The sequence below is a fragment of the Phocoena phocoena genome, chromosome 8, assembly GCF_963924675.1.
Source record: "Phocoena phocoena chromosome 8, mPhoPho1.1, whole genome shotgun sequence".
NCBI classification, from domain to species: domain Eukaryota; kingdom Metazoa; phylum Chordata; class Mammalia; order Artiodactyla; family Phocoenidae; genus Phocoena; species Phocoena phocoena.
The window spans coordinates 58514590-58538115 of NC_089226.1; the positions used below are offsets into that span (position 1 = coordinate 58514590).

The window sequence follows — 23526 nt, forward strand, 5'->3', positions numbered from 1 at the left end:
CCAGGTATACTGTGCCTACAAATGCCAATTCCCTTGCCCCTATAAACAGTGAGTAAATGCTAGGTATTGCAAACTTCCAGATAGCCTCTCTAAATAACATCCCCTTCCATTTTATAGCACAATCTCTGATCTCTTCAAATTTACCTTTGGTAATAACTTCCTTATATAAAAAAAATTGGGGGCCTTCCCTGGTGGCGCAGTGGTTGAGAGTCCGCCTGCCGATGCAGGGGACACGGGTTCGTGCCCCGGTCCGGGAAGATCCCACATGCCGCGGAGTGGCTGGGCCCGTGAGCCATGGCCGCTGAGCCTGCACGTCTGGAGCCTGTGCTCCACAACGGGAGAGGCCACAACAGTGAGAGGCCCGCGTACAGTAAAAAACAAACAAACAACAACAAAAAAAATTGGGGACTTCCCTGGCGGTCTGGTGGTTAAAACTCCACGCTTCCACTGCAGGGAGCATGGGTTCGATCCCTGGTCAGGGAACTAAGATCCCAAATGCTACGTGGTGCAGCCAAAACAAAAAAAAAAAAATTGGGATGCATTCATAGACTTGTTATGGAAAATCAAATAAAGTAATTATGTAAAAGCTTTCAGAAAAGTAAACAGCACTCTAAAATGCTCTTTTTCCTTTTTGACATTCCACAGATAAGACTGAATAAAGTGAGAATTGTTCATTCTTGCCACTAAACATGCATTTTATTCCTCAACACTTACAAGATTCCATTGATTTGTTTATTCATTCATTCACTCTTTCAACAAACATTTACTGAGATCCTGTCTGTCCTAGGCAGTCTGGTGGGCACTATGCAGTCTATGCTTTCAAGGAGCTTGCTAAGAGTGTTTTGGAGAGACAGGTATGTACACAAACATCCGCACCACAGGAAGACAAAGGCAATATAGGTACGTACCAAACGTTACAGGGACAAGAGGGAGAGAAGGGGGAGAGCTTGGGGAAGGCTTCATAGGTGAGGTAGGGCTTTATCAAGATGTAAAGAATGAGCATAGATGTTTGCCATTCCAAAAAACGGCATTCTACAAAAGCAAGGAGGCATGAGACCCTCGAAGAGAACCAACAGAAAAACCAGACATAATTCGATAAAAAAAATACTGAGAACTCTAGGCATTTCAAAGTATAATAGGCCTTTGAGTAGTAAGAGTATAGGTATCTTTTTCTTTAGTATCTACTCTTTTCTGTACTTCCCAAATTTTCTGCAATAAACATTACTTGGATGATCAGATAGTAAAAACAGAAGGGAAGGGACTTCCCTGGTGGTCCAGTGGGTAAGACTCCACACTCCCAATGCAGGGAGCCCGGGTTTGATCCCTGGTCAGGGAACTAGATCCCGCACGTGTACTGCAACTAAGAGTTCGCATGCTGCAACTAAGAAGTCCGCACGCTGCAACTAAAAAAAGATCCCACAGGCCACAATGAAGATCCCACATGCCGCAACCAAGACCCAGCACAGCCTAAATAAATAAATAAATAAATATTTTTTAAAAAAACAGAAGGGAAGAAATGAAGTAGTTGAATTTCAAAAGTCAACCTAACATGACAAAATAGTGCTAGCTTTTAAGAGTACTGCTGGGATAGGACCCAAGGGACCCTGCTGGGATGCTAGGGAACTTAGAATCTGTGGACTCTACTATATATAAGTTATACCTCCATTTAAAAAAATGTAAGTAGACTAAAAAAAAAAAAAGGAAAAGCCTTACTGAGAATGATGATGAATGATGCTTTTACTCTCCACAGAGAACAGGAGCTGGGTCAGCTTCAGGCTTGGAAACTGCTCCCAGATGAGTAAGATTTCCATCTCTCCAGACAACTGCTCAGCAAGGGATGTAGGCAAATTAAAGGACCCACAGGAGAGGCCCCTTCCTCTCATCTTCTGGGTGAGCTGCAGCTGCAGCAAGGCAGACCATTTATAGAACAAAAGCTAGCACACAGCTTCCCTGCTCAATTCCATCTCAAGGTCAGAGCCCTACCCCCAACTACTAAAGGAAAAATGGATCAAGATAAAATGAAAATCAGAAGAAAAGAAAATCATTTTATCTCTGAAAAGCTGGGCAGTAAGAATGCCTGATATGATGGTCTGAAAACCTCAATCAGTGCAGAGAAGTGAATTGCTAAAAATGAACATCTCTTTATGCTCTACTATTTGGAGCAAAGAACCAGGAAAGAGGCAAAAAGCAGCACATTATTCATTTTGTTATCCTAGAATTCATGTTCATGCCTACTGGAACTCAATCCAAGTCAACAAATATTCATTCAGTGCCTACTATGTGTCAGGTACTGGGCAAGGTCTTAGCGTGACTGAAGACAGAAACCATCCCTGCCTTACATATCTTAGAGTCTAATAATAGTCAAGTAATTATGAGAGTAAGGAATGAGCATTTTGAAAGGGAAGTTATATACCCTTTTTATTAAAAAATAAATTTATTTATTTTTGGCTGTGTTGGGTCTTCATTGCTGCGCGCGGGCTTTCTCTAGTTGCAGCGAGCAGGGGCTACTCTTCATTGTGGTGCACAGGCTTCTCATTGCGGTGGCTTCTCTTGTTGCAGAGCACAGGCTCTAGGTGCACGGGCTTGAGTAGCTGTGGCACGCAGGCTAAATAGTTGTGGCTCAAGGGCTCTAGAGCGCAGGCTCAATAGTTGTGGCGCATGGGCTCAGTTGCTCTGCGGCATGTGGGATCTTCCCGGATCAGGGCTTGAACCCATGTCGCCTGCATTGGCAGGCGGATTCTTAACCACTGCACCACCAGGGAAGAATATACCCTTTACTTCTCCTAAATATATAACATAAAGACCTAACTTAATGAGGTTCTCTGAAGAAGTGACATTTAAAATAAAGCCTAAGAAAAAAATAGGGGCTGATTAGCTGAAGGGGAAAGAGTATTCTAGGCTTCAGAGAGCATATGCAAAGGTCCTGAGGTGGGAAAGGACAAAAAACAAAGTCAGTGTAACTGGAGATAGAAGGAGAGGGAGAGAGAAGTGTGAGTTAAGGTGAGAGAGGCAAGCCCAGGCGATGGAGCACCTAGCAAGGTATGTGAGAAACTTTTATTTTGATCCTAAAGGAATGGGAGGCCATGGAAGGAATTTAAGCATGAGAGTGACATGATCATATTTCCATTCTAGAAAGATTACACTAAAAGCAGTGTGGAGAACCAGTTAGAGGGAATTACGAATTTGGAGGAAAAGAAGTGGGTTCAAATCCAGACCTTGCCATTTACAACTATAGGCAAGCTTTTATTATATTATTAATAATAATAACAACAATAATAGCAGCCAAAGTTTCTGGACTTAGTTGTAAGCATTTTAAATATATTAACTCCCTTTATTTTCACAATAGTTTTATTAGATAGGTACTTTTATTAACCTCATTTTACAAATGAGGAAACCAAGACACAAAGAGGTTAAGGAAACTGCCCAATGTCACACAGTAAGAATGTAGCAGAACAAGAGCAAAACCTAAGCAGTCTGGCTCCAGAATCAATGCTTTGATACACTATGGCAAGGTGTTTGTCTGAATTAAGTAAAGTAATATACAAAAAAAGTATTTAGCAGAGTGGCTGGCTGTTATGATAGTAGGTGCTCAACAAATGTTACTGCCTGCCTGCCTTTACTCAAATGCAGCCAGAGCTTTTCACAGTAGGGTATTAAAAGCAAAATATTTTAAAAAGTCCTTCTGAAAATTTAAAACACTATTCCAAGGAGTTGATCCACTGTAGGTATGATAACATTCTGTAAATGGCATTTAATGCCTCTTTGCCACCACCATGTCTGAGATGCTGCCCCTAATCCCTGCCAGCTGAAAAACATCTCATTAATTACTAATAACAATAATATTATTTACAGAGTGTTTACAACGTTCTGTTAAGTGCTATTATATATTTTCTTATTTAATTTTCAGAACTCAAAGAAATAGGAAAATTACCATCCCCATTATGAAGACAAAGAAACTGAGGTTCAGAATTTCTCAAGGTCATATTGCTAATAACTGGTAGAACTAGGATTTAAATGCAGACAGTTTGATTCCAGAGCTTTTACTCTTAACCACTTGTTACTCAAAGTGTGATCCAAAGACAAGCTGCTGGTAAGCAAACTGCTTGTTATCAGTTCAAGACAAGATAAGAAGCATGAACCAGTCAGTAAACACACTTTAATTCAATCAACATTTTGTTTTCAATAGCAAGTTTCTTGATGAAGGAAGCAAAGCGTTAATGTACATTTTGGCATAAGCTCCTAATATCTTCGCAGAGTGGTACTTTGAGAAGCATTGCTCTAAATTATTATGCTACTCTGCCTTCTTGAACTGATATTAAACTTTATCTTTCACTTATCACTTCCACATTATGTTATAATTATTTTTTTGGTGTGTGTATGTGTGCACACACACATATACACACACTCTCCTTGAAATCGGGCATTTACCTTTGTATCCTCCAGTCAGAATGTCTAGTCCAATGCCTACCACAGAGCAAGAAGAGGCTCAACCAGCAGTTCTTTAATTAAGTACTTAAAAGCACTTTCATTAAACTTTAGGAAATGTATACTACACAACTGGATTGTTTAGTCATATTCAAGAACCTGTCATTCTTTCAAGAATGGCTTAATGTTCCCCATGTGGCAGGCTTTATGCTAGGTACTGAAGAAATGAAGAAGAACACAAGTCAGGGGGGAAGGGAGCTGGCAAATGAATAGATGATTACAGCCCAGAGCACTAAGTGACATGACAGAGGTATGTGTCAAGTGCTGAAAGAGCAACCAACTCTCTGGGGCATCAGAAAAAGATAAAGTACATCTTTAGGCCTAAAACAATTGAAGTACTATCAGCTGTGAGAGCTAAAGTCACAGCTGATTATCCAATCTTCTAAGAAGCACATTTAGCACAGTTATACTCTAAGTAATAAAGGTTTAAAAGTTCAAATTTGGCTTAAGGACTTAAAATACTATATAATTAAAAATACTGGAGTCAGGGAGAACTGGGTTAAATCCAGGCAACTTACTGGTTCTGTGAATTTTGGCCTTTCAGAGCCTTGGTTTACTCATCTATAAAATGGGAATACACTAATATCTAGTGAGTACGAAAGTATAATTTTTGCCATATCCACATATGATGCCACGTATTACCTTGCTACAATGGCAAACCAACCACCCAAACTATTATTTATTAAATATTTTTCTTTAAATCAACTCACTTAAAAATTAATTTTAAAAAGAAACTTGAGATGTGGAACAACTGGAACTCATGTTGCTGGTTAGAGTGAAAAGTGGTATGGCCACTGTGGAAAGCAGCTTGGCAGTTTCTTACAAATTTAAAAGTACAGAACTTCCCTGGTGGTGCGGTGGTTAAGAATCTGACTGTCAATGCAGGGGACACGGGTTCGAGCCCTAGTCCAGGAAGATCCCAAATGCTGCAGAGCAACTGAGCCTGCGCACCACAACTACTGAACCTGCACACCACAACTACTGAAGCCCGCACACCTACAGCCCATGCTCCGCAGCAAGAGAAGCCACCACAAGGAGAAGCCCACTCACCACAACAAAGAGTAGTCCCCGCTCACCACAACTAGAGAAAGCCCGCATGCAGCGACGAAGACCCAACGAGGCCAATAAATAAATAAATAAATATATTTTAAAACTAAATAAAAATAAAAATACACCACTCTTACCATTTGACCCAGCAATCACACTCCTAGAGAAATGAAAACTTCTGTTCTCACAAACACCTGTACATGTTTATAGTAGCTCTATTTGTAACTGCCCGAAACTGGAAACAACACAAACGTCCTTCAAATGAATAAACAAACTGTGGTACACCCACTCAATGAAATGCTACTCAGCAACAAAAAGGAACAAACTACTTTACACAGGTAACAACATGGATGAATCTCAAATACATTATCCTAAGTGAAAGAAGCCAGACTCAAATGGAAAAATACTGTATGATTCCATTTATATGACATTTTGGAAAAGGCAAAACTACAAGGACATAAAATAAATCAATAGTTGCAGGGACTGGGGGTGGGACAAGGGGTTGACTACAAAGGGAGGAGGGGACTTCTTGGGATGATGAAGATGTTCTATATCCTGATTATGATGGTAATTATTGTACTGCATGCATTTGTCAAAACTCACAGAAACTGTTCACTAAAAGGGTGAATTTTACTAACGTAAATTATACCTCAATAAGCCTGACTTTATATCACTATAGTAAATAGAAAAAAGAGTATCAGTTGACATATAAAGAAGTTAAGGGCTTCCCTGGTGGCGCAGTGGTTGAGAGTCCGCCTGCCGATGCAGGGGACACGGGTTCGTGCCCCGGTCCGGGAAGATCCCACATGCCACGGAGCAGCTGGGCCCGTGAGCCATGGCCGCTGAGCCTGCGCATCCGGAGCCTGTGCTCCGCAACGGGAGAGGCCACAACAGTGAGAGGCCCGAATACCGCAAAAAAAAAAAAAAAAAAAAAAAGAAGTTAAGCTAAAAATAAATACAGTGAAAACAAAACAGTGTTATAAAATTCTAGCTAGATGGTGGTGTTTGCCAAAGACTCTGAGCCTGAGGTCCCCTCTTTCTTATAAAGATTAGGAAGTACTTCAGCGGTGTTAAGGACATACCAGCACAACACCAAGAATTTCTCCTTCACATAATTAGGTTTAAAAAGAATTAAAAAGAGAAGAAATTTCTCACCATGTGATTTAATGTTATTTAAGGCAAACCACAGGGCATCCCACACTTTCTCAAACATTGAGATAAGATATGTAAAGTGCCTGGCCTGGCATGGATAGTCAGTAAATGTTAGTTCTCCTTCCCTACAGTTTTCCAGGAAACCCAAAGAGTATGTAAAAAGCAGAGGAGGCAAAGAATATCTATATAAATGGGGAGATATACCATGTTAATGGATCAGAGGACTCAAAATAGATGTCAGTTCTCCTCAGATTCAACACACCCCACCAAAATTCCATCAGGCTCTTTTCTGTAGAAATCAACAAGCTAATTCTAAAATTTTAATGAAAAACCCAGGGACCTAAAATAGCCAAAATAATTTTGAATAAAGAACAAAGTTGCTTTTTCAGTAATCAAGCTACTGTAATCAAGATAGTGTGGTATGGGGAATTCCCTGGCGGTCCAGTGGTTAGGACTCGGCACTTTCACTGCCGTGGCAGTGGTTCGATCCCTGGTCAGGTAACTAAGATCCCACAATCCGCGCAGTGCAGCCAAAAAAAGAAGAAGAAAATAAAGCCACTATGAAATACCACCATATATCTCCCAGAATAACTTTAAAAAAATGTGACAAACCAAGTGCTGACCAGGGTAAGGAGTTATTGAAACTCTCATATACTGATGGTGGGAATACAAAATAGGACAGCCACTCTGGAAAAAGTTTGACAGTTTCTTATAAAGTTAAACACACATTCACCATAAAACCCAACAATCCCAGGTTTAGGTAGTTATTGAAGAGGAAGGAAGACACATGCCCCTACAAAACTGGTATGAGAAAGCTTATGGCAGCTTTATTCATAATTACCAATAAACTAGAAACAATCCAAATGTATATCAACTGGTGAATGCATAAACCAATTAAGGTTCACCATTTAATGCAATACTATTCAGCAACAGAATACTTGCAAAACCCCAGATGAATCTTAAATCCATTATGCTAAGTGAAAGAGGCCAGAAACAAACAGCTACATACTGTATGATTCCATTTATATGATATTCTGGAGAACTTAAAACAATAGGGACAGAAAATCAATCAGTGGTTGCCAGGGACTTGAGAGGAAAGAGAGAGGAAATTGACTATACCTTGGGCACCCAGGAACTTTTTGTTTTAAGAACTTAATGGACTTGTTCTATATTTTGATGGTGGCAAACTATATATGTAAAAAGAGTGAATTTTACTACATGTAAATTATATCTCAAAACTTCATTTAACAATAACAAAGCAGAGCATACTACCCACAGCAAGAACATCCCATGCAAAGGCATCTTTCATACCTTTCCTCGACTTTAATGGAGAGATGGTTGCAGAGGTTGTGAACATACTGGGCATAACTCTCTGCCAGGGCCATATCATATGCAGTCAGGTGAATGTTTAAAACCCCATATTCATAATCTGTCCCCAAATTAATGGGTCTCACTTCCACTTTTCCCCTCTTCTTCCTGGGCTAAACAGGAAACAAAAGAGAAAGAAACTAAATCAAAGTATTGTACAAGAAATTCTAACCATACCATCTTGATATATATATACATTAAAAAAATTAATCGTTCAGTTAAACTTGTTTACCATTTTTCTCTCAGGTTACCCTACCTATAAATTGAACTTTTCCTGGGAAGGAATGGGCAGCCTCCCTTGACACTGGGCTGTAGCATCAGTCAATGAAAGGAGAAGGAATATTGCTGGCATTATTTAACATAAATACATGTGACTGTCTTCTGCCATTAACTAGTTTTGAGACTCACCTTCCAAATCTGGCCCTCAGTTTCCCAATTTTTATATTAATGGGGTTATGCTAGATAACAGATTCTTGAGGATTTTTGGGGGGGGGCCATGCCACACAGCTTGTGGGATCTTTTTTTTTTTTACAGGAAATAAAGAATCCTTTTTTATTTTTTTTGTGTGTGTGTTAGTTTCTGCTTTATAACAAAGTGAATCAGTTATACATATACATATGTTCCCATATCTCTTCCCTCTTGCGTCTCTCTCCCACCCACCCTCCCTATCCCACCCCTCTAGGTAGTCATAAAGCACCGAGCTGATCTCCCTGTGCTATGCGGCTGCTTCAGCTTGTGGGATCTTAGTTCCCTGACCAGGGATTGAACCTGGGCCCTTGGCAGTGAGAGCACACAGTCCTAACCACTGGACCACCAGGGAATTCCCAAAAGATTCTTTTTTTTAAAAAAATAAATTTATTTATTTACTCATTTATTTTTGGCTGCGTTGGGTCTTCGTTGCTGCGCATGGGCTTTCTCTAGCTCCAGTGAGCGGGGGCTACTCTTTGTTGCGGTGCCCGGGCTCCTTCTCATTGCGGTGGCTTCTCATGTTGCTGAGCACCGGCTCTATGCGCGCAGGCGGGCTCAGTAGTTGCCGCTCACAGGCTCTAGAGTGCAGGCTCAGTAGATATGGCGCTTGGGCTTAGTTGCTCTGTGGTATGTGGGATCTTCCCGGACCAGGGCTTGAACCTGTGTCCCCTGCATCGGCAGGCAGATTCTTAATCTCTGCGCCACTAGGGAAGCCCTCCCAACAGATTCTTAATCTAGAATCCATAAAGGAATTTCAAGGGGTGTGTCAACCCCAAAACTTATATGCAAAATTTTACATGGGTGCACACTTTTTCTAAGGAGAGAATCTTAACTTTCATCGGAATCTTAAAGAAATTAATCACAAGAAAGTGCAGAATTACTTCTCTTCCAGCCCTCCTAGCTTTGAAATTCTGCAGTCCAATTATTTAGACAGCCTTCCTTTTAAAAACTTAGAGGCAGACAAATTATTTTATTTCTACCCTTCTCTTTCATATAAAGTATTGCTTCACTACATATCAACCTGTGCAAAGTGCTGTAAAAAGTATGAGCCCTGGGAAAACAGATATGTAACACGACATAGAACAGGATCAAGAAAGCTTCTCAACCAGAAATAATTTAACCTAAATGCCCATCAGGAGGGGAACTTGTTAAATAAAACATGGCACATCCATTCAATAGTACATTATGCAGCTGTAAGAAGACGTAAGGAACTTCCTTATGTACTGATACAGAAAGGTTTTCAAGATAAATTAAATGATAAAAGCAGACTGTAGAATAATGTTTTCAGAATATTGCCATACATATACAAAGGGTGGGTGGGGGAGAATAGATGTGTGTGTTTAATTACTTACATATTTATTTGTTTGCATATCAAAAACTAACTCTGGAAGGATACACAAAAATACTAATACCATTGGCTGCCTATGAGGGAGGGAACTGTATGGCTGGGGCACAGGGATGGGAAGGAGACTTTTTAACTACTTCCCTTCTATATTTTTTGAATTTTTAATAATATGAATCTTTTATCAATTCAAAGTTAGAATCTTAAAATCTACCTTGCTTTTTAAAATTTTTTAGTAAAAATGTTTTTACAATGTTCATACTAAAAATGCATAAATAAGTACACAGCTCAATGAATTTTCAATGTGAAAATACCTGTATAAACAGTATCTTGAACAAGAAACAGACCACTACCAGCACCCCCAAAAGTCTCCTGCCTCCCAAATTGGTGACCACTAGTCTGACTTCTAGAACCATATGCTCATTTTGCCTTTTTTCTAAATTTGTGAAAATGGAATAATATACTATGTTCTCTTTTGTGTCCAGCTTCTTTAACTCATTATGTTTGTAAGATTCATCGTGTTTTAGGTGAAACAGGAATTCTTTCCTTCTCATTGCCCTAGTAAGTCTATTATATGAATATGTTATAGTTTATTTATCCTTTTTACTGTAGGTGGAAATTAGAGTTGTTTCCGGTGTGGAGCCATTATAAACAGTATTGCTACCAATGTTTTTACATGTATCTTTCAGTGAACATATGTATGTATTTCTGTTGGGGATATACCCAGAACTTGAACTACTGAGTTACAGACAATGTAGAGGTTCATCTTTAATAAGTTCTCTGTTTTTCAAAGTGGTTTCCAAATTAGACTCCCACCAGCAGTACACGAACGTTCTAGTTGCTCTACATTCTTGCCAATACTTACAAAACTTAGTATAGTCAGGTTTTCTGGTCGGTTTCTTTTAGCCATTCTGGTTGGTATGAGGTGGTAATGCATTGAGACTTTAACTTGCATTTCCTTTAAGTCTACTGAACCTGAGCATGTTCCCATATGTCCACTGGCCATTTGGATATTCTCTTTTATAATCTGCCTATTCAAATATTTTGCCCATTTTTTAGATTGGGTTGCCTTCCTTTCTCTTACTGATTTGCAGAGGTTCCTTCTATATTCTAGACATGATCCTTTGTTAAACGTACATGTTGCAAATATCTTCTTCCTCCCTGTGTCTTCCTTTTTCACTTTTTAATGGTGCATTTTGATGAGCAAAAATTCTTATTTTTAATGTAGCCCAATTTACTCATTTTTTTCTTTTATATTTATAGTGACTTTTGTGTCCTGTTTAAGAAATCTTTGCTTACCTTAAGATCATGAGGATATTCTTGTATGTTATCTTCTAAAGTTTGATTATTTTAATATTTACATTTAGATCTACAATCATTTTAAGTGCTTTTTGTGTACAGTGTGAAATAGGAGTCAAGTCAGTTTTTTTCACATGACTGTTCAATCCAATTGACCCAAGTACCCCAGCACCACTGCAATGCAGTGTCACTTATGTCATATAATAAATGTTCAGAGGGCTTCCCTGGTGGCGCAGTGGTTGAGAGTCCGCCTGCCGATGCAGGGGACGCGGGTTCGTTCCCCGGTCCGGGAGGATCCCACATGCCGCGGAGTGGCTGGCCCGTGAGCCATGGCCGCTGGGCCTGCGCGTGCGGAGTCTGTGCTCCGCGACGGGGGAGGCCACGACAGTGAGAGGCCCGCATACCGCAAAAAAAAAAAAAAAAAAAAAATGTTCAGAGATACTTGGATCTGTTTCTGTATTCTTTATCCTGCTCCACTGGGCTATTTGTCTATTCTTGAGCTAATACCACACTGTCCTAATTATTGGAGATTTAGAATAAATCTTGCTATTTGGTAGAAATTTTTTTTAAAGAAAAAAATGAGGTGGGGATCTATTTACATGTCTTAAGTCACCCCTATCTAACAGCCAATAGCCTAGTTACTGCCATAGCAGAGGTGTTCCTGGCAGAGCACCTAGAGTGGTTCTCTCACATCAATGCTCTCCAGGTCAGTCTAAGACAGCAGGGGCCCAATCTGGGGAAACAGGGGGAGGACCAAGAAATGGTCCTTTCACAAGGCCGGTAAAACTGATACAAACCTGATCTCACAGGGATATTCTGAGAACTGAACAAAACACTGTATATAGTTAATTCAATCTGTGGCACATATTTAAACACTCAATAAACATTAACTTTTATTATTATTTTTTCATTTTCATATTCTTCACATCTAGCACAGGGCCCAGCAGAGAGACAACATGCAGTGAATCACTATTTTAGAATTTTAGAATAGGATGGCATTTAGAGATAACTTTTTCCCAGTTCTTCATCCTTGCAGGGGAAGAATATGAAGCCCAGAGAGATTAAATATGTCCCCCAGAGTCACACAGCCACACCGGACAGATCCTAGGAACTAACCCAGACCTCCTGACTCCCAATGCAGAAATTTTTTCACTGAACCCTCTGCATTATTAAAGTTCTTAACAGTGGTAGTCACCCCAGGGTCCTAGACTTTGCTATGAGTGAGAAGCCAACTTCTATAACCAACCATCAAGGTGCAGGGGTTTGGCTCTCCTGCAGAGCCCACCATACCCGAGGCCAAATGCAGTGATCCAGACTTCTCATCATGACAGCACTGCAGTCAGAGCTGTGAAGAATGCTAAAGTCAGAATGCAAAGGGGAGTGGCTGAAATTTTCCAGCAGGGAAGGGAGGAGCTTCTTTGAAGCCTGCAGGAAGCTTTTCTTAACCAGGGAAAATGCCAGGGCTCTTCAAAGGTGTCGCTTTAGGAGAACAAAAGGAAGAAAGCTGATTCTAGTATCCCTCTTGGCATCTCACTTGCTTTTCCATGTTGGCCTAGATCTGTCTAGACCAATCCACACCATCAGGAGTCCACTGTGATATTATACTTCAGTTCTGAGCCAGGGCACAGCATAGCTAGCAAGAGCTTGAGTGCATGAGATTTCAGACACCAGTTCCTGTAATTTTACCTGCTCAATCTTTCTCATCCCCTCCTTTTTATTCCTACTGCGTAAGTTCAGACCTTCATGACTGCCATGGGGAGCTATTAAAGATATCTGTGCAAGAGATGTACATGACTAGGGCTCTGTTTCGGGAAGGCCACCCTGACTGCCCATGAAGGAGAGCTAGGCAGGAAAGGAATGGAGGCTACGAGAAAGATGGCAGGGAAGAGGGACTACTGTCCACCATCAAACTTTGGTACTCCTGTGACTGACCTGGATTCACTGTGAGTTGGCCCAGGGCGGCCATCCTTGGATCCCTGTAGAATTACAATATGATGCCCAAAATGGGCCATGGGATAAATCACTAAACCATTTTTGTACAGAAATATCCATATTACTCCTATTTTACAGACAGAAAACTGAGGTCCTCTGAAGGATGTTATTTGGCCAAGGCTACTGGGGAACTTTGCTGGCAAAGAACAGATAGAGAAAGGACTCAGATTAGAATCACAGACTGTTATAGCTGCAAGGTAACTTAGAGATAACTTAGTTTCTCCTTCCTTCCTCCCCTAATTTTATATAAGGGGGAAGTCGAAGTCCAGAAAGGTTAAAATAAAGGTTACAATAGTAAGGAAATGGAAAAGGCAACCACTTTGGGTCTAGCCATGGCTAGAAGCTGACTCTGTGGCCCCAAACCCAGGCTCTCTCCTCTAGATTCTGCAAAAGTAATGATAGTAGCTGCCTATCACTATAGGTGGCATTCTCTAGGGTGGGAAAGTTGGGAAGAAATTGTATCATCTGAATCCTCAAATGAAAAGCTGACAGGCCTGCAGCATATACAGCTTCCAGAAATTCTGCTGATGGAAAATTTAAAAGCTACACCTGGGGACTTAAATGATTTGGTGATGGTACTCTGAACAGTCCATAATGAGCCATAGGGTGCACAGAAATCAAGTGGTTATGTTTATAACTCAGTGTAGCACACTCAAGAAATGTACACCAGACAGAAGGCCTGACCCTGACTGGGATGGCAGAGAGGCTCAGTCTGGTGCTGCATAAAGAGCCCTAGACTAAGATGGAAGCCAAAGAATATCTGGGGGACTTCCCTGGCAGTCCAGTGGTTAAGACTCTGCGGTTCCACTGCAGGGAGCACGGGTTTGATCCCTGGTTGGGGAACTAAGATCCTGCATGCTGCACAGCATGGCTGAAAAAAAAAAAAAAGAAAATCTGGGCTCAAGTACTGTCTTAGTTACTACATGACATTGAGTGACCTCTCTAGGTGTCAGTGTCTTCATCTGTAACACCTAAGATTCTTGTGAAGCTCAAAATAGTGAATTTCTGTGAAATGGAAATGGCATGGACATTAGATGGATTCTGACCACTGTCAGTTCAAATAATGGCTCTAGAAATTACTAGCCACTTGGGAAAGTCATTTAATGAGCCTTAGATTCCTTAAACAGGGTCCTTAATAACCACAGCATATCTGAGGATTAAATAAAATATACCATTTATAATACTGTAAAATGAAATAATGCTTTTAAAGCCTGGCACACAGTGGTTACACGTCTGGTATATAGTAGTTGCTCAATAAGTGGTATCTTTAAAGAAAGATTGAGTAATGTACACAGATAGGACATTATTTTTACTACAAATTTGAGGTAAGCGTGCTCCTAGTATCCTATCAGTATGCTGTACAGAATGAGACATTTATTAAGCACCTGCTGTGTGCAAAGTGCTGATTCAACCACTCTAAAGAAAGAGACCAAAGAAAGAGAAAACACAGTCCCAGTTCTAAAGAGGCTTACAGTTCAGAGAAAGAGAGAGAGAGAAGACACACATGAAAGAACCAGTCCTCTCAGGACTTCCCTGGTGGCACAGTGGTGAAGAATCCACCTGCCCATGCCGGGGACATGGGTTCGAGCCCTGGTCCAGGAAGATCCCACATACCGCGGAACAACTAAGCCTGTGCGCCACAACTACGGAGCCCACGCTCCACAACTACTGAAGACCGCCCGCCTAGAGCCTGTGCTCTGCAACAAGAGAAGCCACTGCAATGAGAAGCCCGCACACCACAACGAATAGTAGACCCCGCTCGCCACAACCAGAGAAAGCCCGTGCACAGTAACAAAGACCCAATGCAGCCAAAAATAAATAAATTAATTAATTTAAAAAAAAAAAAAGAAGAAAAAGAACCAATCCTCTCAATTTAATCATAACAAGCAGCCCACCTCCCATGGCAAGTTCAACACAAGCTACCTTGCTGCACCATGTCAATTAAAACCCAAGAGCAATGACCTCAGGTGGTCGCAGCTGAAAGTGCAACGAGCAGGTCAGTACTCCTAGGTGTTTTGCGTGACATATAAGGGTATATAGTAGTTCCTCAATAAATGGCAACTTTAAAAAAAGTTAATCTAGACCTGTCTACTTCTCAAGTCTCATGTACCATCATCCTCTAGTGCCCACTTGAGATTCCAGGATTAACAAACTGCTAAAAGTTTCCCAACTGCATCTCCAGGATCAATGACTTTCCACCCTTGCCCAGAATGTTTCCCCTCCCTGCAGAGTCTGACTCTTCATCCAACATCCTCAATGTAACTCCTAGTAGTTTTTTGTTGCTGTTGTTGTTGCTTTTTGCGGCACCCACGCGGCGTGTGGGATCTTAGTTCCCCGATCAGGGGTGGAACCCGTGCCCCCTGCAGTGGAAGCACGGCATCTTACCACTGGACCGCAAGGGAAGTCCCTCCTAGTCATTTTTTTTTTTTTTTGCGTACACGGGCCTCTCACTGCTGCGGCCTCTCCCGTTGCAGAGCACAGGCTCCGGACGCGCAGGTTCAGCGGCCACGGCTCACGGGCCCAGCCGCTCCGCGGCATGCGGGATCTTCCCGGACCGGGGCACGAACCCGTGTCCCCCGCATTGGCAGGCGGACCCCCAACCACTGCACCACCAGGGAAGCTCCCCTCCTAGTCATTTTTTAAGACTCTGTTCATGCTCTTCCAGGAAGACTTCCCTCATTCCTCATGCTGAGTTAGGTACTACACCTATGTGTTCCCATAGCAACCCCCTCCCCATTATACACCACTATCACTTATCACATGTATCCATTTATTCAACAAATATTTTCTGACCAATAGTGATAAGCCAGACCAGGGTTAGCACTGGGGATATGATAGTATATAAGACAGCCATAGTCTCTGCTTGCTGAAACTTGCAATCTATTGGGAAAGGCATACAGGGAACAATTATAAGAAGTTGCATGTTTTGAGGGAGGAAAATAGAGTGCTATGGGATTGTAAAAAAGAGGGACTAATGCCATCATCAGCATCATCATTATCACCACCAGTAACTACTTATGGGCTCCATGCTTCAGACATTGTGCTAAGTACTTAAAACTTTCTTTTTTAACTTACTTCTCACAAACCATTTAAATAACATGGTTATTTAAAGGCAAGAAAATTGTGGCTTGTAAAAGTTAAGTAACTTACCCAAGGACATACACTAGTAAGCATAAGAACTGAATCTTTAACTTGGGTCTGCCTAATTCTAAAACATTTCTCTTAATCTCCGTCTTTCTCTTTAAGGAAGGTATGCAGAGCCTGTCAGTTTTCTCAATATCTATTCTCTCTTTTCTCTTTAATCACGGACCTGCTGAATTTTACCTGGGCATATGACCATTTATAATAAAAATTACATTTCCCAACCAATCTTGTAGCTGGGTATGGTTATGTGACCAAGTTCTGGCCAGTGGGATACAAGCTCACACATACTGCTTTCCCTTTCCCCTTCCTGCTGGTTGGAATGTGGACATGAAGGCTTAAGGAAAGCAGCCATCTCAGACTATGAGATAGAAGCAGTATGATAAGTGTTGCAAAACAAAAGGCGGGAATATCTACCTATACTTTATATGACAGAAAATAAACTCTATCTTGTTTAAGCCCCTTGACTGAGTGGATCTCCCTCTTATGGCAGCCAAACCACTACCTCAATAAGAAAGTATTATGTCTCATTCATTTCTCTATTCCTAGAGCCCAGCAATATTCAATGTTGAGTTGAGCTGAATTAAATTCTGGTTCTAATTCTGTTATTTACTAGCCATATGGTCATAGAGAAATCACTTATGCTCCTCAGTTTCCTTTTCTGCCCAGTCTACCTCACAGGATAGTTGGTGAAGCAAAAGGCATGGTTTTCAAATCTGTTGGTTACAAAGGGCCTAAGAAAAAATCACGTTTTCCTTTGTGAAGCACATGAAACACTCATCAGTGTGCTTTCACTGTATAAAACAAGAATGACTTAACTAGCAGAACATATGGTTAGATTATATAAATGGAGTTCTCTGCATTTCAAAAAATATGAAAACATATGAGTTTCTCTGTTAACATTTATTTTCATCAAGTAAAACTGATGGAAGAAAAACTTGTAATTTAGAAAATTCTATCCATTAACTTAATTGTCTTTCTAAAATGTGGAAGATTGCCATTATTAAACCTGAGGAGAGGTTCCATTCTAGGATCACCAGTGTTCCAAGGGCCTACGGTTTGAGAGGCACTGAGATAATGGATGGAAAAACACTTTGAAAATGGAAAGAGATCATTACTTTTACTCATATCAAAAATGAATCTCTCTAAAACTCTGACACTGTTGTAATTTAGCAGAACAGGCAAGGCAGGATGAGAGCCCAGTGGGTTGGAGACCAGGGTGCTCTAATGGCACAGGCTAAAAGTCAGGTCTTCACAGGAATTGTTCTGTGCCTGGAAAAGCTCTGGGAAACCCTTTTATAGTTTTTACAGCCCCAGTGTTTCCAGCTACGCTAAGCAACTGCATACTCCTAGATGAGGGTCAGTTCACTTTACATACTCAATGTAAGAACACAGGTAGTATTTAATAAATGTTTGTTGAGCTGAACTCTATAACATCTCCACTGACACTTTCAGGGAGAACTGCATCTTTAACTTTGCTCTCTTGATATTTAGTTCATTTCCCAAGCAAAGCACTTCCCACGTGTACTTTAGTTACATTTTTGAACACTATCCTTTCCAGGCCACTTCATACTTTTTGTAGTTAAGAGACTGTGTCCCACTCACCACAGCATCATCTGGGCAAAGCACAGTGCCTGGCACATAGCAGACACTCAATAACGGTTGTTCTTTTCAATGAGTTACAAGAGGCAGACTTGAGGGAAAACATGGATGCTAGTTTAAAACAACTCTCTATAAGCCAGTCCTATAATCCATGTCTAGCCCTACAGTCACCAGGCCAGCAAAACCAATCTTTCTGTTTCCAGGAAGCTAGGACTATCACCACAAAGTGATTCTGATCTGCAGATTTTTCTGGGAATGATGTCACAGTCTCCTCACAGACTTGTGGCTGTTAGAGCTGATCAATCTATGAGTGCTACAACAAAATAAGTAGGTGTCAGAAATGACAAACACCTCCTCTATGTCAACAGTCAGAACAGCATGAAGTTTCCAAGAGAAAAGGTATCTTGACTCCTAGTTGCCCTTCTACAAAGAGGAAATAAATTGTCTAAGTTCAAAAACCTTACTCTCTTGCCCCAGAGCCTGAAAAATAGAACATATAACAGCTAAAACTGACAGCAATTTATGTTGTCTCCATTTCATCCTCCCAATCTTCCTCTTGGCAATGCTTTTATTCTTGGGCTGCTATTACCCTAAAATTGGAGGCTGAACAACAGCTGAGGGCAAGTAAGTAAGTGGTCTTGGGAGATATGACCTAGCACTATACAAATGTGAAGGACTATATTCTTTTTATTTTTATCAAATAAAAATCACTCCAAACAATCTGAAGCCTTTTAAATTTAACAGAATGATGCAGGGCCCTTGAAGGAATAATGAGATTACACACTGAGACACAGTGCTATGGCTGCAAATATGCTCTGAAGTGTGATCCCCCACTGCCATGAGTCAAGGTGGGTCTTACATGATGAGAGAAGAAAAAGGAAGATATCATGTCTTAAAGAAGAAAGAGCATGTACAAAGAACAGAAGCATGAGACAGAATGGGTGTATGAGAAAATGTGCCTGAAGTATAACGTGCAAAATGGGAAATCACTGAGAAGGAGATCGGGTCTGTGCTGAGAGACCCGAAATCCCACTGAGGATACAGAAAAAATGGTTTGCTATCATCCCCCATGCTGCCACCCAAGAGGAAGCTTTGTTTTCACCTCTCTTCTCACTAACTCCTCAGAGAAGCATCAAGGACAAGGGCACAGGATGGAGGGATGGAAACCAACCTATAAACCAGGCCATGCAAGATAGAGATAAAACCAGTATTGACAAGGAAAGCTGAGGTGAGGTAGATGTGCCTTTTCCTTCCCAAGGTTCAGGAGTCATAAGGCTGAGTGTGGAACCTTTGGAAGGAGGAGTGAAGAGATTATACCAGCAGAAAAGGGACAAGGGTTGGCCACTTTGTGCATGAGAATTAACTCTTGTCTCAGGGATGTAGGGCTCAAGAGAGTAGAGGAGCCAGCCTGAGAGTCAGAGAAGAAAAAATGGGAAAATGGCTGTTTATTGTTTTTTCTAGGTTCTAAGTTCAGGGAAGAAAGGAAGCCAAAAGATGACTTCTAGCTTTTCCAGTCCAGTACCCCAGGGGTACAAAAGAGACAGGGACTTGGGACAGAGCCTCTGTAAGCTGGCGGATGAAAGTTTTCATTGTGCTTTTCCGTGCAGGAAGTGAGGAGCCTCTAGCAGCTTCCATCACCATCCAGCCCTATTGTGCTAGCCACCCTGGAACAATGAATGACATCTGAGAAAAGCCTACAGCCCTAACAAAAGGGAGCATCACTCCCTTCAAGCAACCAAGGTCATCTGGAGGCAGCTGTTTGCAGAGAATGGGTTGTTTGCCAGCTCTGGTTTACAAAACCTCGGGGCAGCTCCAATAACCACATTTAGGTTCAGCTCAGTCAATATTTATTGTCCTCTACTTGATGTCAGGCTTTGTGCTGGACACTGGGGATACAGAAAAAATATGAGTCATGGCCTCTACCCTGAGTATGCTCATCATCTAGGAGGAGAAACAGTCATCAAAACAGGTGGTTAAAACAGAGCAGCAAGTCCTAGGATAGAGGAAGCACAAGGAACTCCAGCAGCTCATGGTAGGACAAGTAACCCAGTGCAGGGAATCAGAGGTTTCTCAGAAGGAGAGATTTGTTCTTCCCCTCCTCATCCTGCTTCCTCAATGGGATTTAGATGTTCAGAATGTATTGGCCAAGTGAAGAAGGAGAGCAGGTCTTCCAAGTAGACAGAAGAGCAGGTGAGAGGTCTCAAAACAGTATGATGGGGCTTCCCTGGTGGCGCAGTGGTTGAGAGTCCGCCTGCCAATGCAGGGGACACGGGTTCGTGCCCCGGTCCGGGAAGATCCCACATGCCGCGGAGCGGCTGGGCCCGTGAGCCATGGCCGCTGAGCCTGCGCGTCCGGAGCCTGTGCTCCGCAACGGGAAGAAGCCACAGCAGTGAGAGGCCCACGTACTGCAAAAAAAAAAACCCAGTATGATGATTTGAGTATGGTATCCATGAGATGGGATAGGAGGCTGGAGAGAAAGATGGGACAGATGGCATTAGACATGCCATTAAGCTTCCTTTTATAACAAGCCAAGGAGTGGGCCAGAGCATGGTATATACAGAAAATTATCTATGAGGGAGGATCCCAAGAAATTAAAAAAAAACAAAAAACTCACACCCAAACAAAACTAATTTTATTTTCTGCTAATTTATGTGAGACTTTTAGAAGGGGGATATCGCAAAATAAAACAACTCCAAGAACTTACTCTGAGGTGTCACAACTCAGAAAGGGTGTAAATCACTCCTTCTTCTGAATTTTAAATAGCACTTTGTATCTTCCTTTCAGCACTTGTCACTTTCTGCTTGGGAGCATAATTATTTGTGTCTTATCTCTAGTGGTTTATCAGCTCCCTGTGAGCATGAACCAGGTCTTGTTCATTCATACTATAAAATTTTATTGCAACTCAGTCTGAAAAGGCAAGGCACCCCCAACAGTACCTAGCACATAATAGATGTTTGAAAAATGTATCATAGCATTATGGAGTTACATGATATCAGAGCTGAAAGACTCTTGAAGATATTCTAATCCAGAGTTTCTCAAACTTTGTGAAGAGTCTGACAAGAGCTATGGACTCTCTTCCCAAAAAAAGTCACACATAGAAAACATTTTACATAGAATTTCAGGACCTGCCATGCCCAAAGAGGTTAGGTTAACTTACCCCAAATCACAAAGCTAATAACTGGCAGAACCAAGCCTAGAACACAAGTTTCCTGGTTCCCAATTCAGTACTCTTCTCATTACAAAGGAACAATTTTAGTAGGGCTGTTTCCTGCTGGGAAGGTGCCTGATACAAGCCTCAGGTGTGGCAACATTGCTGTCATGAAATTCCTTGATATAAGGATGTTGCTCAGGAGAACGTGGCAATTTTAATGGCTTCTGAGGCCCAAATGCAGTGGTACTGGACTTCTGCCAAGGTGAGAGAGGCAATGGGAGATGTGCGGGGTTGCATGGGAGCATCGAACTAAGCCAAAGAACCAAAAGCGATGTTGAAATCTCCCCAAGTAGAACAGCAAAATCTTCCTAACTATACTGTTTACAGGAAGTGATAGAATCGTGACTCAAAGCTAGACTGTCTGACTTTCAAGCCAGTTTTGTGTCCATCCCACTACAAAATCCTCTGCAAATGCACAAAAAATCCAACCACCACAGAAGCAATCCTTCAGCTGGAGCCAAAGAAATAGGCTAAATAATCTTACAATGCTTAGAAATAACTCCCAGTTATCTGTGATAATGGATTAAAGAAACACATACATATTTTAAATCTGTAAATACTGTAAAAATCAGTTATTTGGCTGAAAATGTGAATCCACCTCTATGTGCCACAAACCATTCATTCAACTGAACTGAACATACCATTTCCATTGTGAGGTCCCTATTGAACTAAGTACTAAGAAGATATTTTCTTTACGTGTCACAAATAATAAAACCAAAGAATTTGCTTTTCACTGGGATAACCTGGCCTAGGGACAAGATTAGGAACTGGCAAAAACATCTCCACTCTCGATCATATCCAAACTAATTAACTGGAGAGGACTGAGGGACAACCCTCTATCCTTTCTAGCTCCAGTATAATCCAACCTATGCACGCCTGATCTTCAGGGTCTTTGTAAAAGCTGCACACTATCCTTTTCTCAAGGACCCCTGCCCCTCTTACCTCTTGTGCTTTAACTAGGTGCTTGTATCTTCCAATGCCATGCGTGGGCTGTGACCTGTAGTGCCGCCTGATGCTCAGCAGAATGCCACCTAAAAGAGAGGAAATAAGACAAACCTGTTTCAAAGCTCCTCCAGGGACAGATAGATCATACATGAGGAGACAAATTCTCCATCGTGAAATGGAATATTTGGGGGTAGTGAGCCTCTTGCTGGTTTAAAGAACCAGAGCTATTTCTTGATCCTGATCTGACACTCGGTTTACCCCATTTTTCTCTCCGTTTGGCCCCTGGACTATATCTAATCCCCACCACCCATCTTTCTTTGAGAAATTCTCTCCTGCTAGAGCCACTGCTGGTAGGGGGACAAAATACATTCTCACAGGGCTCTCATTTTCTCCGTTCCTCAACAGGCAATAATCCTTTTGAAGTTTTCCAATGAAGATTGTTCAGAGAAAGAGACAGGTGGCAAATACAACCAGGAAAAAGGACAATCACAGATTTCCAGTTTTTTAAACTATCTAATTTGCTTTATTTGTGTTGATATGTAATAATCTCCAACAGACTTTGTTAAGTGAATAACAATAAAAACTAAAAACCTAAGGTACAGAACAGTGTGTATGTAAAAAATAGGATCTGTATACACATATTCACTGTGGTAGACCCAGAGATATGCCACCCCCATTCCCTTCAAAGAAGGACTTGCTGATATATACATATTCTCCTTTAATCCTCATTATTTTTATCTTCATTTACAAATAAAGAAACTGCAGCTCAAAAAAATAGGAATTGGCCAAGGTCAACCAGCAAGTAAAAGGCAGAACTGCAATTTAAACCCAGGTCTATGTGACTGAACAGCCTGTTCTCAGATGTGTTATAACATCTGAATTTCTGGAATATAAAATCTAGCTAGGGACTTCCCTGGTGGTCCAGTGGTTAAGAAACCACCTTCCAATGCAGGGGATGTGGCTTTGATCCCTGGTTGGGGAACTAAGATCCCACGTGCCGCGGGGCAACTAAGCCCAAGCGCCACAACTACTGAGCCCGTGCACTCTGAAGCCCATGAGCCACAACTAGGGAGCCTGCGTGCCACAACTAGACAGCCCACACACCACAACTAGAGAGAAGCCCACGCACCGCAACGAAAGATCTCACATGCTACAGCGAAGATCCCGAGTGCCGCAACTAAGATCCAAGGCAGCCAAATAAAAAAAACAAAATCTAGCTAGACTTGATCGTTTCCATATCTGATATCAGCTCCTTATCTCTACCCTTCACTGGAACCAGCCCTACACAGCTCTGTTATGTCTGTCTGTCTCTCTTGCTTGTTCCCTACCTTCTGGAAAAGTACTAGTCCTAGGTTCTGCTCCCTTCCCTCCCAGCTCCTGTGGTCCTGCATCTCCCCAGGGCCACCACTTTGTGGGGGACTAAACACAAAATGGTGTGGAAAAGTCTAATGACATCAAGTGAAATGTTTCTTAA

At 41.5% G+C, this 23526-nt stretch overlaps 1 protein-coding gene across 1 annotated transcript in view; it reads right to left on the reverse strand.

Moving 5' to 3' along the window:
* MRPL48 (mitochondrial ribosomal protein L48) overlaps window positions 1-23526 on the reverse strand; it is a 49451-nt gene that overhangs the window by 3881 nt on the left and 22044 nt on the right. Inside the window, exons 4-5 of the mRNA XM_065882312.1 lie at window positions 22050-22138; window positions 7996-8165 (exon numbers count right to left, since the gene is read on the reverse strand). Of these exons, the coding sequence (XP_065738384.1) occupies window positions 7996-8165; window positions 22050-22138 (259 nt within the window). The remainder of the gene's footprint in view (window positions 1-7995; window positions 8166-22049; window positions 22139-23526) is intronic.